This window comes from Patella vulgata, chromosome 6 (assembly GCF_932274485.2).
Source record: "Patella vulgata chromosome 6, xgPatVulg1.2, whole genome shotgun sequence".
Lineage (NCBI taxonomy): Eukaryota > Metazoa > Mollusca > Gastropoda > Patellidae > Patella > Patella vulgata.
Window position 1 is genome coordinate 50,586,788 of NC_065884.2, and position 17,466 is coordinate 50,604,253.

Below are 17,466 nucleotides of genomic sequence, written 5' to 3' on the forward strand. Positions count from 1 at the left end.
GAATATATATATAGAGAGAGAGAGAAATGGGGTTTAACGTCCACTGGACACAAACTATGTCATTTTGGGAATATAAACAATGATTAATACTAGTTAATGTAAACATGTGAATAAATATAACTGTAAACGTATAAACTGGAATATAAACATTTGAATTAATGTAAACAGTTTTAAACAAATAAACACCGGAATTAATATGTGAGTGTTTGTGGAAATATTCGAAAAACTATTGGATAATAAGGGTAGATAACTACGTCTAGTTTAGCGAGTAGCTCACTGCAGAAAATATACAGAAAAATGGCTGCCGAATAATCTTAACATCTCGTAGCAACCCAAATCCTTTTATAATTGTAGAAATCTTCCACCATAATGTATTAATAATTTATGTTAAGAATTCTTAATCCCTGCCATTCCATTTGCGGTTCAGTTGTGTAACTAACAGTGGTATTCTCCGTGGCATTTGAAGTTTTATTTTATTAAAAAATGTTTAATCTGCATTGTCCTTACTTTACCCTGTATTCTTAGTTTTGACGGATTAGCTTATTTTGCGTGTGTTCACTTCCAACGTTAAAAATAAAACCTCATTCAATGGATCGATAAAATTAAGTCTTGAACTGCTCGGACAAGACAATTTCGCTTTAGCTATTTATGGAAGCATGTAGACTGTTGCTGAATGTAATGACTTTAGGTATCCGTGTCGATAAGAAGTCCATCACGCGTACAATCTTAGAAATACTTCCGCTTTTAATGATAAGAAAACCCGGAATTTATAAGAAAGGCATTACAAAGGGAAAGGAACAATGCAGTTGCGATCAATATCTTGATGTGATCTTTGGATTTTATTTTATATTCAGATAAAATATCTGAGTGGGATTTTTTTTAATAGGATGTTGCCAGTCCTCGTCTGGGTCTCACCTAGTTTATATAATGATCATAAAAGCTTTTTTAATCGTCACAGGAATGAAATAAAACATGGAGATCATGGCCCTTATGCTTACAAATATATGATTGGGGTGTAACTGTTCGGGATACAATTTCTTAATATTAGGCAAATATTTGTACCCTTCCAATTGTTAGGACCCCCTCAAGGTCAATGTTAATAATAACGCTGAATTTGGAACAGTCGTTGAAGCTACCATGTGTAATATGTACTCTAATTGTATTGATACATGTACATCTCTTAGAACACGTTTCTTCTTGACACGTGTTCCCTTTGATAACAATATCTCATTCAAAACAAGATTCGCTGATCAATGTATTAGTCGACATAATATAGGCGTAAACACGATAAAATCAACTGCCAGGGACTTTGTCTGCTTTTGGAAATTCAGAAAAACAGTAATATCAATGAGAATGTGTTATATAAAGTGCAACATTTTAAAAAAAAGTTGACATTGCTAAATATGGGTTGTCAGGTTATAAAGGCATAGGTGTGTGTAATATTTGACCGCTATTTGGGGACCCTTTTCAACTTGTCGTGGTATTACGAGAGACATCGGTTATATTGACTGAATTAGCGGACAATGTTGTTCACTACTAACTATTAGTATACCTGTAATTAATCAGATGCTCGATGTGTGTGCGTTATATTTCAGTAACGCAGTTATCGTTTATATAACATCCATGGTGCAACAAAACCATAAGACGTATACAACATAAGTATTCGACATTTTTTACGATCATACTCGTGGTCATAAAATGGCGAGTAGTTGGAAAAGGCGTTTGGACAATGCGGAAATACTCTCAGGGCAAAATTCGACCATGGGTATTGTACACGTAATTATATAAATCGATACATATGGCCTAAGTAAAGTTAAACCCCGGTCCATTCCATTTGAGATTGCCAGTCTTACTGCAGTAATCGGTTCAATGTATCCTTGTCCAGACAATGCACTTTCGCACAAACGTGCACTCCATGACCTTCTTGCTGACCGGGTTAATTTTAGAGCACAACAACCAAGCATGTCTTTAACTTGATGAAAGATATTGAAAGCAGATTTTGGTTAGCACATGCTGCTAATAATCTTACATGAACACAAAACATCAAATTGCTTTTCGTAATTTACATATAGGTTACACCTCAATAAATTTGAAGTAGTTCTTATTTAGACTCTTTGTGAGATTGTGATGTATTTTCCCATTTTAGATTTCATTGCCTTTAAGTCACGTCAATGTTCAATAACTAGATGAAGAGTTAGGTCGGTCGTGATGAATAAAACTTTAAAAGTGAAATGTAATATTTACTGGACATAGCTACAACACGTGTTCTCCTAAGCACGGGGGAAAAGACTACTGTTATTAATTGAAATGTATAGGTGACATAATGGTATATAAAATTATATATATAAATATTATATTGTGCATCATATTATGTTAGTCTCCAATTAATGACCCATGTATCATAGTCTCTAGTTAATGACCCACGTACCATAGTTTCCAGTGAATGACGTGGGTTTTCTCCGGGTCCTCCGGTTTCCTCCCACTGCTAAAGACCCCTATGCGCAAGCGAATTATTGAAATAAAATTAACCCATATGTTAGTCCCGAAATGACCTAGTTTGTGTCGAGTGGACGTTAAACCCCATTTCTCTCTCTCTCCAGTGAATGACCCATGTACCATTAATAACTCATGTACCATTGTCTCCAATTAATAACCCATGTTTTCAATTAATGGCCCATGTGTCTTAGTCTCCAATTTATGACCCATATTAGGCCATATACCGTGCATCATGGTCTCCAATCAATAACCCATGTATCATGGTCTCCAATTAATGACCCATCTATTATGGGAACGAGACATTAAAACAGTATCAGTTTCAATATTTGGATGGGCTGAACAAAGGGCCGTGCCTCGAACCACACTAAAACTGCCCCTGCCGCCCCCCCCCCCCCGCCTGCCGCCTTGAGTCAATAACTGACTCTGCCCTATCGTACCCAAGGCGCACCCCCCCATCCCTGCCATGCCTCTCCTCCGCCCCAGTGTTGGAAGAGAATAACTGACACCGCCCGTTCTTACCCGATGCGCACGGCTGTTGGGAACATCTCCAAAAATATTCACCCCTTCAATATCAATTTATGTAATTTATAAATGTGGCGCCCACCCGCCGCCAAAGCGGAAATATTGTATACGCTAAAGATATAGACCTATGCCTCATCGACCTGTAGTCGCGAACATCTCACAATGAATAACACTGAAGCGATGTACGGCGGTATATCACCAGTATTGAACCTCTTCGATACATCAATTATTTTGAGCGCGTTCTTGACATCCGCGTTGTCAAGGAAGTTTAATCATCCCCTGCAAACTTTCAAAACGGACAAATGAATACATATAGATCTGTTTATGTTAAATAGCTATGTATATCATTTGCTCGGGTTCCGTGGCGCTCACTCTACAAATAAATGGATCTCAAGTTGTTTATAAACAAGTGTTTTCAATACGACTCCATCTCTTCACAGATTAGCCATCAACTCACAGCTGATGTATTCACCGTGTCCATGGACCCCCTCGTACCACTGTCCACCAACGTTATCTGTACCATCAACGACCTGCCATGCAGCTCTCCTACCAAATACTTTAAGTAAGTTAGTTTGTTTTTCTTTATTTTTATATAAAGATTCACGAATTTTAAACTCCAAATTCCGTTTCTCAGTCTAACTTTTAAGTAATGGTAAATTTATCTAACTTTCGAGGTAATTATTCTTTTAAATAGGAATATAATAATGCATGAAAAGTATGATGATTATTAGTTTAACTCCGCCGTCAAAGCTCTTTAGATTGTTCTAGTTCATTAATAAAATTTTAAAATTTAATCCAAATATCAAGATATATCCAGTATTTAGAAATACTATCATTGTAATTAATAAGCTCTGCCGTTAAATGTAAACCAACGCTATGTAAAAATTTTAGTTTTCTGATCGTCATGGAGCCACGGTGACTCCGTGATTAAGGCAGTAGCTCACTAACCATACCGAGAAAGTCCCCTGGGATTTTTCGTTGTGTTTTCCCCTGTCGAAGCGCATGACAAGGCACAACTACTATTCGGTTGGGATCTGTATCTCGATTTCTTCCGTCCATTTAGATCGCTAAGAACCCTAGTAAAATTCTAAATAAATGGTAAACCCTTTGAGGTGGTTCAATCGTGATGGTCATTATTAATCTATTATACTTGAGATCTTGGCCTGAATTTATTTTGAATTTTATATTTGAATTCTAAGCAAAACAAAACACTGATAGTTTTCACGTGCTATACAACCAGGATCGTGTGTGCTGTAACTTGGTAACCTGTCTTGAGAAAACAACAGTATTTGGGTACGCTTAGCCTCTCCAAAATGTCCATCATCTTTTTGCACCATAGAGATCTGTCTATTCCCTTTTCTAAAATTATTTCATGAATAAAATGAATCTTGTATTTTGGAACTGAATGTATTTTCCGGCCGGGGGGGGAGGGGTCTAACACTGTAAATTGAATCATATAATATCGTATATTCATCTTATTTCTGCATGTTAAAAAGAACTTTTTCCTTTTGTGGTACCTCTATCGCGAATGACCTGTAATCTCGTATACACCAGACTGAATCGTCGATGTACAAATGCACCGTAACATATCAGTTACATGCAGTTACGAAAGTTGTTTTGTTTCGAGCTTGACCGTATTCGCATCACGTCGTTGCTCTTGTCATTAGCTTCGCCCAGTCGGTGCAGAAAAGTAGGACGTTAAACCCCATTTCAGTTCACAGCTGTTTTTAATTTTATAGCTCGACATCCTCAAACATGGACCAAAGAAGATGTCCGAGTTTGGCTCAATTGGTGTGCTCAAGAATACGCCATAGAACCCGTTTCTCCTGATAAATTCGACATGAACGGTAAGATATATTATTATTTTGTTTGGGAGGCACCTAGAAGAATTTATATACAAAAGAAAAAAAAACCCACTAAAATACTCAAAAAATATTCATTCCTTAAGATCTTGCAAATTGTTCGAGATAACATTGATAAGGTGCCTGCGCAGTACCAGAATCCATTCCTCTTAAAAATGGACTTTCTGGCATCAGCCTCAATTTTTGGTTAATGAGACTTATTAAAATGATAAAAAAGGGGATTCGTTTTTTCAATATTTAACACAAAAGGTAGGGAAGTTATTCTTCCAATTAAATGTGGTATTATAGCATTAGGAATCAACTCGCTTATCGCCTCATTTCTCTTTAAATCGGTGTACGTTTTAATATTATAGTCCATACTACAAATGCCACCAATCGACGATATCTTTTACTTCCCAGCACCTAAAAACATCCGTTTTTTTATAAGTTTCACGGGTGTATTAAATAACATAGAGAGAAAGAGGGTTGGGGTGTAAGCCCGCTAAACACAAAGTAGGAAATTTCGGGACTATAATATGGTATATCTTTATTAGATTTAAATGATTCGCATGTGCTTAGAGGTCTTTACCAGTTGTACGAAACCGGAGGACTCGGAGAAAACCCACGAGGCTAGGCAGGCGGTACCCTTATTGTCAGACTTTACAGACGTTCGTGTTAAACCACTCGCCCACCCCTTGAATTAAAATAATATATATTTAATTCAATAATAGATAATGTTCATTTTATTTCAGGGAAAGCACTGTGTCTGTTAAACCGTAAAGATATGATGGACCGGGATCCCCAGTCTGGTGACATCTTATTCAATGCCTTACAACAAATAATTACTAAATCCGAAGGTAGACTATCACTTCTATCAATATTTCTTAAAAACATGTAATTCAAATATCTCTGGAAAAGGTTAATCCAAATCCCCCAAACGTTAAGGCCCGATTTCCACGTATACGCGATTTCGCGTCGTTTCCTCGCGCGTTTTCGCCGATTACATGGAAACGGTCCCATTTGCATTAGACCGACGTAGGCGAAAACGCGTACATGGAAAACGGACCTAAATGGGGAATGCTGAGCTGGAAAAGAAAATCTAATTGCATAAGACACGTTGTGCATTTAATAGAAATAGTCTGTCTCTTCCTATGATTCGATGCCTGTGAATTTTTAAAAGCATTGCAACCGCATGCTTTTAAATTTACGTAATTTATTTCAAACAACAACGGTTTTTGCTAGGTTGGCTATGGAAATAAAATTAAAGATATTACGAATGCTGAAGAATCCTGAAAAACGGATTTTATCTTTTGTGTGACATATTCCCGACACAGAAAAAAAACGGAAGGAATATTACCTGAATTTTTTAATTGTTACGTATCACACTGTTTAAACAAATTGCATGTTGACGTAAACTATTCGCACATTTTTGGTTTTTAAAAGGGTTTTAATGCGACAGGACGCCTGCGTACTTCCGCTTTAGCTACACGATACCTTTCTTAATATTCCCTTGAGGTAAACTCACATTTTAACAGGATATTGACAATTTCCTAACTGTTGGTGTATCGCGCAAAGGTTATGGAAAATAATGGCATTTGAAGGTATGCTAAAACAAAGGAAACGAAAACTCGGTCATTCCCGTATACGCGCAAGTCGATGACGTCAATGACAACCTCAAAACAACAATTATGTCCCAAAAAAGCGGAAAAAGGTCGGCAGATTTAGCAAATATCCTTTCATTATAATTGTTACAACAATTACTGTTTACACGTCTACATCTCTGATTGACGACTAACATTACGAAATGGTTCTAGGAAATAATTACGACTTAATTTCCTCGATTAGCGGACCCGACAGGAAAATAGCGAGATTCTCTGTCGGTTGATTGACGTCAGGCAATCGACTGAAATACTCTATGTGGATAGTTAGAGCTACACGTTACTCGATCATAATTGTTACCTAGTCCCAGACTGTAGTTTTATAATGTGCTGATTATTATAATGGGACCGTGGAAAACCAGGAACTTTCTCCCCATTTCCGTGATTTAATTATAGCATCGATTCAAGTCTAGCTACGCGCGTGGTTCCTTCCGCTTTAAATGTAAATTTTAGACCCTTTAAGGGTAAATAGGGGTTAAATTATACAATTAGAGAATGAAAGCGTTGTTCCACCATATATTAGTATTGATTATTGAAATTAATTATTAAAATATATCAGTTTAAGACAATACATGATAACCATCTATTGTTAAAAGTGCCAGAGTTCTTGGGATTGGGTTGGTCTGTTATATTGTATCCATTAGTGAGCTCTATACGATAAAATGTTTTGTTTCGAAAGATAAAGTGGCTTGTTTACAACGGTATCGACAGTGAAGCACAACATCAGATATTTCTTAATACCGCCTTTATGTGTACGCGTAAAACTTTTAACGAAGACAGAATCATATCTAACAATACAAGTCAACAATATATTTTACCCAAATCGGTGTTGTCTAGTTATCTTAACACTGTAAATCTTTCTGTTAATTTTATAGGGCCATTTCTTCACGCGTTAAAAATGGTCCTGTACCATGACTTAATTTTATACAATGATTGAAACGATTTACCTTATGCACCCGGTTCTTTGGTAATTTTCGATAATTGCCGGTTTACGAGATTACAGAGAGATGTGCAGCTAAATTATATGTATATACATCTTTGTTTAGATAATTATAATATTAACATAAACAATGACCGATATACATACACGTGAATCTTCTACACGTTACTGTATGTTGCCTGCCAGTAAAGCCACAATTCTTTTGCAGGCCGCTAAGTCAATGTCGTCTTTCTTGATTTAGATAATTTGTCGTGCCGATATTACCTTTCTCAACTTTATATCGATTATTTCTGAAGTTATTATAGTATTCGGAGGAATCACATTATCCAGCCACAACTATGAAATTCCGGCATATAGCTTCAATCTAATTAAAATTGTTGGATAATTCTATGTTTTTAAAACTGTTTCTTTATCCCTCATTAATTTGTTCTCTTTGAAAGCACTTTTTTGCGTCACTGATTGGGTAAATTACGTTTTCATTGGCTAAATGGGGATGGGGTCAATTCATATCAGATGAGAGAGAGAGAGAGAGAGAGAGAGAGAGAGAGAGAGAGAGAAATGGGGTTTAACGTCCACTCGACACAAACTAGGTCATTTCGGGACTAACATATGGTTTAATTTTATTTCAATAATTCGCTTGCGCGTAGGGGTCTTTAGCAGTGGGAGGAAACCGGAGGACCCGGAGAAAACCCACGAGGTTAGACAGGCGACCCAACTCCTTGTCACGTACAACCGGGGATTCGAAACCACGCCAGTCGACTCAATGACAGACTTTATGATACAGCGCGCGCACGCTAACCATTCAGCCATCCAACCCCCCTCATATCAGATGGACACAAATTTATTAAAGACAATATTAGGCTGTATTGCAGTATAAATATAAATGACATAAAAACGAAATGGTAACAAAACTGGAGTGCAAAGAGCAAACGCCCTTTAATTGAATTTTGAATGGGTAGGGCTTCCAGCATGGATGAGCTATTCTGTGATTATGGTATGGTGGATATTTATTTATTGGATAATTAGCTTGTATCTAAATAATTTAAAATGAGGAATGATATATAAACGTAGTCATTGGGACCAACCAAGTCGCAACACAATCCCACACCACCAGCCTGCTCCCTCACACCAACCCCAAGTAGGTTCCTGTTTGGGCAACAGTCTGCTACCTTGTTATTAAAGGAAGAAAGCTATATGTAGATGCTTTGATTGTTATCAGTACTAATTGAGGGGATTGTAGTATAGAGGAAGCGGATATCTTATTCGCATATATTAAATATTCTCTTATCTTACTGTCCCTCGTGTGTTTATTACACAATTCAATAGACTCTTTGTATTCCGTTGCACGCAAAGTCCCTTACAAGTATTATTGAATTCATAATAAACTTTGCTTTAACTTCCGTCAATCGCTATATTGGCTACCGACATGTTGTATTGCTTCCAGTTTTGAGCCAATAAACTTCTGAGTTAGGACAGGACTTAATTACGACAAAATGACGAAAATCTCTAGTGTTGGTGGGCGAACACCAGATTACTAACCAAAAATCGGAGTGTCAGTGGTGATTTGTGCCGCATATATGGAACCGAATATAACATTCAATATGATCAGCTACATCACCCCAAGCAACAAAATGCTCAAATTTACGCGTTTTATAGAAACAGAATAATATTTTTAAAAAATATGTCACTTAGTGGGGTGGGTGGACCGTTTCGGTTACCTGGATAAGCAACTGTGGGTATCCGAAGAAAAGCTAGAAGGTTAAGTATGCTAGGATCTATAAACCATTCGGCTCACTATAAATACGCCCCCCCCCCCCTTTCCTGCTTCCAAGAAAGGATCAATTATCTGGAAGTTTCTGTTCTTGTGCGGTCTTTTGTACTAAAACTGCTATTAGCCGTCTTTCAGTGCGATTTATTCCTAGATTCGTACAGACCAGGTGACTTTAATCCTCATCGTTAATTATAACAATAACTTATATATCAAGGATTGTCTGCTTGCGGATTTTCTGCAATTTAAATATCACGATAGTATATTTAAACAAAGACATAGATAGATTTACCTTTTCATATAAGCTGACACATCCGTGTGTAGGTATATAACAATGATACAAGTAATAAAATTCATGTTATATTATATACAGGGAGGTGTACAACTAGAAAATGAGTATTGGCGTTTAAGTCTATAAAATCGTCTGCTATCGCGTATATACATTTACGACACAGATAGGGCTATAAACCAATGGGTGCCACATTTTAAATAAGGATTGTTTGCAAAAATAGGTGTCAATATCGGCAATTTTGGTCCAGGGGTTGCTATTTTGTTTGACGTCATGTTTATATCCCTTGTGGTGATCCAAATTCGGCCAACTTTTAATGTTGTTTTCTGGACCAAGTTCAACAGGAAAACGCCATAAAACGTTCTCTTGCAACTTTTTAAGATTATTCTACATAATGATCATTCTGTATATCTTTAACAGTAATGTCAGTTACTTATTATTTTTCTCTATATTATTATTTCAGTGCCTTTACCTTTTCCATTTACCCCATATCCACTACGCCTGCCCGCTGGAACAAATTTTCCAGTACCTCCAGTTAGTCCGTCACCAGGTAAGTAATTACTGCACAGCCTTATACATTTTTAATAAACTTATATAAAAATTCATTACGGAAAGATAATATTTTGTATTATTATTTTCATATAGTTTCAACTTGTTTTGTTGGATTAGAAGATTTGTTAAACCAAATAAAACACTAGCGTCTAGTTATTCCACCGGTAGTATTTATTGCGCATGCTCTTTACATAAGAATATGGCGTCACGCCGTCACCGTTTGACACGACTTGTGGAATATGTCTAGCTTCGTCCTTCGAGTCCCTTGTTACAAATGGCGCTGAAACGCATTCCGGTACACGACTCGTGTACCAATGGTAAACTGTTTATTTTGTCTTAAATATTAGATATCAGAAGCTCATTATTTCTCGGTAAGATCACAACATCAATGTTGATTTAAATTGACAAATAATTCGTGTCTTGAATCTCGAAGGCTATGGATGATATTGAGTTAAAGACTTAGCTACTTTAAGTGTGGCTCGTGTTATAATAATAAGATTTGGGGTGATTCTCATATTTAAAATCCAACCGGGTCAAGTGTTTAAACATATTGTAAAATACTGCTTGTTTTAAAAGTTTGTGAGTTGGGATTTTTCGGACATTGGGTCAATTTTGTGAGTGATTAGTGCAGCGCATGGTCAAAGTTATTTGGGACGATTCATCTCAACTATGTCCTTACATAGGACTAGCCCCGATAACCAGCGCTAATCGAGCCGTGACGCAGGAACAAGCTTGGCGTTATTTAGTTCAGGTTATCCAGTCTAGCATTAGCCACACTTGATATAAAATTTTAGACGATTTGAAATAAGTTATATTGTGATATTTTTCTCTTTATTTTCTCTTTAAGATTTTAGTCAAAGTGGATTATTAGTATTATCTGGTAATACGACGCAGACGACATTTTCAACCCCAAGATCGACGCCATCTTTTATACCTATCTTACCCCAACCTTCCCACCAGCATCAGCCTTCGCCTTGTCAGGCTCAACAAGAACCAATCTCAGCAGTCGTTACATCCGTACCAGGTAGTCGTAAAGATAAAAATCTTTTCATCTTTTACCTTTCAACTGAATTGGCGGGGTTTTATTCGATATCCGGTTTTGATCGGTCTCTTGCCTTTTTTTGTTATAATATAAGTGGTATTTTCGTAACATTTTCAGGTAAAATGGTATCCTACACAAAATACACAGTATTCAGTAGGCCAAATAATATATAGGAAATGAGTAATAAAAAAGGGATATAAATAGACAACAAGTAAAGCATAAAATCAAAAATGATGAACAACTGGGATGTTAGAACGAAAAATAGCAGGGATAAAAAGCTCAGGGATAAATCTTGGCTATTATAAAGTAGGCACTAATTGAACACCAGAAACCAAATGCATTGGCAGTCGATTTTATTTCTTTCTCTGCGGCCTCATATTATCGGAACCGAACCAATTCGGGTATGAGCCAAACCGGGTTCGAATCAGAGACGGACTGGAGGTCCGTGGCCCCTAAGCCTTGCCCAGTAACCCAGACCCCCACCATGTTTCTAGCTTATGTACAAATTTAGCCTGTACATGGTGAGAACATTAACATTTTAGGAGACCCCGCGCCTAATATACCCACAGGCTCAGAAGTAGGCCGAGAAGAATCGTCAGACGAGCATGTAAATCGATAAGATTCGTCTGCTGTACGTTGAAGCAAGCTTACACACAAGACGACATAATCAAGACCGACATTAAATTTTGTGCAACACGGTTCGCAACAGTATCAATTTATTTATTTGGAAGGGAAATGGGATATATATAGCGCACATCGGGCTCTCTTGGCTTCAGAAAAAACATAAAAACGAGTGCTTATATACTTGGGTTTATTAAATTGGGTTTTTTTTTGTATTTTTCTACAATATCAATTCATTATCTGGATGGGGAAAGTAGCACGAACTTCGTTGTAACACTTATAATGCCCGGGGTAATGTCAAGGTCGTTGTCAGGAAATCGTGAATTGTGTCAATTTTGTTTTTCTTATGAAAATCCCCTAGAGCATCTAGAGCAAATGTATAAACCGAAAAGAACAGATCAGCGACCCTGGTTTTCAAAAGTCCTGTGTCTTAAATTTAACCGAAATTTGTATTAATATTGGAGAAAAACGGATATTACATATGCTCACGATAGCTCCCTTCATATCATCCAAGATGGTGACACCTTTGTTGGCCAGTTATTTTTCACGGGCTTCACAAATGGTCAATTATATGATATAACGAATGCTAGGATGATAAATGTCTAAACCACAAGATGGTGCTGTATACCAAACAGTATAAAGGTGGCTACTTACAAATCTTGATCAATAATGGTGATTAACAATATAAATAGCTACAAGTCAGCGGTATTAATATCCATATCTATAATTGACATTGTCGTCCTCGCAATCATGTTGACGTATGCTCACGTGGCCGCGACTGAAACCGAAGATGTTTATAGTCTCCGGGCGCACGGCGCGAAGAAGGCTTGAACACGTTTTATGATTCACGTGGCATCTGTCTGAAATAGGAAGCGAAATTATTTTAATCGGTAAATTTAAGCCATACTTATATTTTGAACAATACTAATATAGCAGATTATTAAGAAAACAACTCATCCAATGTCAGCTAATCCAGTAATACAAGAGTTTATTGAGAATACTCAATAGCCATTTACATCTTATAGCTATTATTAAAATTAAAGATTTAGCGTTTCAATTAAACTTCATCGATCAGATAATACAGTAGTCTTTGTTTTATCGGATATGAAAGACAGGGCGGATTAATCAGACTTAAAGAAAATCCATTGGGGGAATTGGGACCCTGCGTACCTACCCATCACGTCGTTAGCTCGGGCATTGCGGTATCACTGATTTGGAACCAGACTTTAAACCTCCAAGAATTAGACAGTCGGTCCCTGTTTCGGGGTTTCTTTTTACATTTTTGAAATAAAGTTGGTCAAAGACGAAACCAAGTAGATAAATCAGTCAATAAATCATTATGCCTTCATTTTTCTTCTATATATCTATCAACATTTTAACCACTCGAACTTCTTCTTACGGTGTCTATGACTATATTATATTATCATAACTTGGGAATTGACATGCCAATGCTCTAGGAAAGCTTGGAAATAAATTTGCAAATGTACAAGGAAAGCGTGAAAGTTAATGTAAATGTTTTATATATTTTAGAGGGTGTATTAAGTCCAGCGCCGACCAGTACAGATACCGACAGTGCCCCTTCAGATGGTGATTCTAATATAGACGGTAAGTGGTCCTTAAAAATCCTATCTTGATTAAACCTCTGTTTCTATCTTGATTAAACCTAAGCTGCTTTTGTGAAGTGGTGAAACTTTGGTCTCAAAATAATTTACTGGAATTGAATTAACATTAACCATGTGATATTCCATTGCATTAGGTTGATGAAAAGCACGTCTTTCTTTTAAATTATCAAACTTAGGTTTATCTGAAGACAGCCATTGGACATAAAACAACATAACAATCGAAGTCTGAAGTTGGCATAAGAATTAGGTGAAGCGGATCAAAACGATGAAAATTTTAATAATATCACTACATGTTTCGACCCTAGTCGTTCAGTAGCGTATTGGTGGGTTGACTTGTTATCCCCGAACAAATCAAACCTTTTCTTTTTGGCTTTGTGTTGTATATGGTTTTAAAATAAATTGGATTCGTTTTATTTATCTATCTATCTATTTTATCAGAAATGGATCTTCAAGAATCTGATGTAAGACGAGTTGATTTAGAAAGTAACAGTAATTATTATGATGAGGCCTTCAGATTAAAATGTGTGGCGACATTAAAGAAGGCAGAACCAGGTACACATATTTAATTTGAAAAACTAAAATAAAGTGTTTTTAAATTTGAAATTGTCACTATTATCTTTTTTGAAGAGGCTGTCCTATAGTTAATTTAAGTAAACAGGTTATTGCATCTGATTTACATCTTCCTTTCTCACGATTCTCAGTACTATGCTTGCGTCTTGGTGGTATACAATCGAGGAGTTATCCCCGGGCATCACCAAGCTTCTGCACTGCACTGCTTTCAGACACCTCAATATGAGCTATAAACGCTTAAAATAACGTCGACCACGTTTCTATCCTTCCCATAGAGTGTATTAGAAATAAGTGAACCTGCTTCAGAGAGATAATTCGGTAATATTCCCAAATATACAAGTACATGTAGTACGATCAGCCAATACGTGTATTTAGTATTTTAAATAAAAACTAAGAAAATTCTAGTAGATTCCAAATGTAGATTTTACGGGAAATTAATATCCACAAATCATTTAAATGTCTGTCTTATTTGCTGGTTTGTTTCAGATTGTCGCTTACTTTGGGAATTCATTCATCAGCTTTTAACAGACGCTAAATACAAACATTTAGTTTGCTGGGAAAACGTCAGTGACTTGGTTTTCCGTATCGTCAATCCGACAGGTTTAGCCGAACTCTGGGGACATCAGAAGAATCGTACGAATATGACATACGAGAAACTATCCCGTGCTTTACGATACTATTATAAAATGAACATCATTCGTAAAGTTCCCGGCAAGCGATTAACTTACAAGTAAGTAAATGAAATATTTTTCTGAAGTGTTTATTTGGCATAAGTCGGTGTTTCTTAAGGACGAGTTTGCACAATGACTTTTCTTGGATATTCACCCGTATTCAAAATGTTCACTTATTTAGTTGCCGTTCATCGTGTGTGTATTCAAAGCGTAATGTTTTATCTTTTAAATTATTTGAATTATATACAGGCCACACCCAAAGCCTGTCGATGGGTTGCGTGCTACATATCTCATGGGAAGAGATGCAGAATCCCTCATTCCACTCGCTCTGCACGCGTAACCAAAGACATAAAAATTACCATGTTAGTCTCAAAATGACAAGCCGGCTCTTGTTTTGAAGGGAAAGGACTCAGGTGTCACCAACGGATCGTGACTTCGACCCCACGATTGCACATTACAATCGTCGGCCAAACTTCGGCATTCTTCGGATTTCAGTCATTTTGTGTTAAAAGAGTTCTCTACAACAAGACTTAGTATTAATCTATTTATTTTCAGATTTTTGCAACATCCAAGCACCATCCGTAAAGGACAACGGGGTGCTAGACCTCATGCTAAGACGAATCTCATGTTACAAAACGGCATCAATGAACCAAAATCGGAGCCATCGTTAGACGTCGGTCTACCAAGATTAGCCATCAGTGATCAGCAGTCACATGACCACATACCGTCACCAAGTCATATGCCCAGTCAAAGTAGACGGTTAAGTCCTGCCACATTAACATTACCAGATAGGCATTCCGAAATGATGCCACCGCCGACACTATTTAGATATAACGAGACACATTCAAATATCCATTTCGTCAAAGGTGAAATTCCAATTCAGGACGAACCCGAAGACTTATCGTTTAAGAGAGAGTCGCGTAACGTCATTGATAATGTAGACAGATCTCAAGGACACATGTGTCAAACAAACTTTCAACAAGAAGATGGCGGTATGTCGGAAGACAACTCGAGTCGTGAACGAGAAATTGGTATTAAAATAGAAGTTACTGCTTGATATTCGGACTGCTGGGCGCCTTTATCTGTGAACTAGCATGTGAAAAATAACTGAAGCTTCAGCGCATACGATGCATGACCATGTTACTCGGCTATTGTGTCTCGAATGACAATTTTACAGCATTTTTTGAGAAGAGATGTCAAAGAGGCACTCTTTAAAAAGATAGTAATTTTTATGGGGAGATAACTCTCGTGTGGGCTGTGCTTTAATATATAACCTTTCATAAAGGTATCGATGATTGATGTAAGTACGCATTCCATGTCCTTCTATAAGCAAAGGATTCCTCGCCTTTTAATTATGTGATATAATAGATCATACAATTCAAAGCAAGGGTGTGCCTGTGTAAACAGATTGTTGTCGTACTTGGAGGCCTGTGTTGTGTGTTTGGGCCATATTATGTTGTCATTATTTGTTTATCATAATATTATATATATATATAGCCTATATAATGTTAAAGGTTGTTGTTAAGCTATTTACTGGGATGTTATTAAAATTGTTATCTTGAAATCCTCTTCCTTGTCTGTTCTTAAAAAAGAACTTAGGCCAATAAATTTGCGACAAAGATCGAGCAATGTATAAGACATTCAGAAGGGCTATAACAACATTATAGCATTACTCTTTACTCTATAGAGATCTACAATCTATTATCTTGACATGGTCGCCTTGGTAGAGACAGGCAGATAGCATTCTGACTGATCCAGGAAAAAGATCCTGGAAGTGTTTGCCACTGGCCGTTATGTAATGGATTAATATTATGGTATTGGAGTTTTGGTCAAACTCGTACCCAAATACAACAGTCACACTTAATGTGGCTGTCAAAATAATAATTTAAGCTCATAAATGAACCGTAAAAGATGAATGCTAGGAAGGGTAGGGCAAGAAAATACAGACAACGTAGGGCCCGCCGCCAAGAACTGCTCAGTTTGTTCGTTAATACACTCAAAGCCATTAAAAACGCAATGCCAAATTCAAAGTTTATTTACTGCAACAACTTTTAACAAATGTACATAACAATTGACAAAATCGAGATAACAAGCATCTGTGGATAATTTCATGAAAGAATTCATTACAAATGCACAAATCCGAAACGTCAGAGAACCATGAAACAAAGCAGGGGTCAGCTGAAGTCAATATCGGGTATGTCTACTCTGAGCTCTTACACATGTCTGAAGTCGCCTTGGCATGGACTGGCACAGATGTCTCACTACACGCTGTGGGATTGTTTGTCAATGATTTTAGAGTGCCTGTGCCAACTCTGCAACAGTTCGTGGTGGCACGGCGTGAGTTCGAACCCGTCGTCCAAGTTCATCCCAAAGGTGTTCGATTGGGTTCATGTCGACGTCGGTAGATACGTTGACGTCCATCAGGAAAATTGAGGTTGAATCGGGATTCAACAGAGAAGATGACATTTCGCCATGGTGTGCTGTGCAGATACCCCTGATTTGCGGTCCATTGCTGTCTGGCAAGTCGATGACGATGCAAAAGGATTTGACCTTGGTAAGGTCGACGGCAGCAATGGTCGATGGGTGGACATTAAAGTGTCTGGCGACGGCTACCTGTTTTGCCCCCTGATCCAGCATGCCAATAGCTCTGTTCCTGTTTTCTTGTATAAGGCGTGGCATTTTTCCGAAGTGATGAATTTTGATCTATATTTAAAGGGCCAGAGTGCAGGGAATGCATGTGCAAAACGTGTGACATGGGACTGCTTCAAATCGTGAAAAAAGACAAGTGTTACGTTTGCACGAAGAACGTTCATTGCCGAGAACTGATATTGGGTTCAAACTCAGAACTCCACAAAAAGAGACCCATCACAAGTT

The 17,466-nt window shown here is 37.3% G+C and overlaps 1 protein-coding gene across 7 annotated transcripts in view; it reads left to right on the forward strand.

Annotated features, from left to right (window-relative positions):
• LOC126823611 (transcription factor ETV6) overlaps positions 1-16,156 on the forward strand; it is a 56,977-nt gene extending 40,821 nt beyond the window's left edge. For 6 of the 7 annotated variants that reach the window (XM_050552558.2, XM_050552556.1, XM_050552554.1 and 3 more), the window contains exons 2-10: positions 3,459-3,580; positions 4,758-4,865; positions 5,612-5,716; positions 9,978-10,064; positions 10,914-11,093; positions 13,260-13,334; positions 13,790-13,903; positions 14,408-14,651; positions 15,148-16,156. In XM_050552558.2, the coding sequence (XP_050408515.1) occupies positions 3,481-3,580; positions 4,758-4,865; positions 5,612-5,716; positions 9,978-10,064; positions 10,914-11,093; positions 13,260-13,334; positions 13,790-13,903; positions 14,408-14,651; positions 15,148-15,649 (1,515 nt within the window). In that variant the 5' untranslated portion in view covers positions 3,459-3,480 and the 3' untranslated portion in view covers positions 15,650-16,156. The remainder of the gene's footprint in view (positions 1-3,458; positions 3,581-4,757; positions 4,866-5,611; positions 5,717-9,977; positions 10,065-10,913; positions 11,094-13,259; positions 13,335-13,789; positions 13,904-14,407; positions 14,652-15,147) is intronic. The other variant, XM_056102073.1, reaches the window with a different exon arrangement.
• Positions 16,157-17,466: the final 1,310 nt, after the last annotated feature.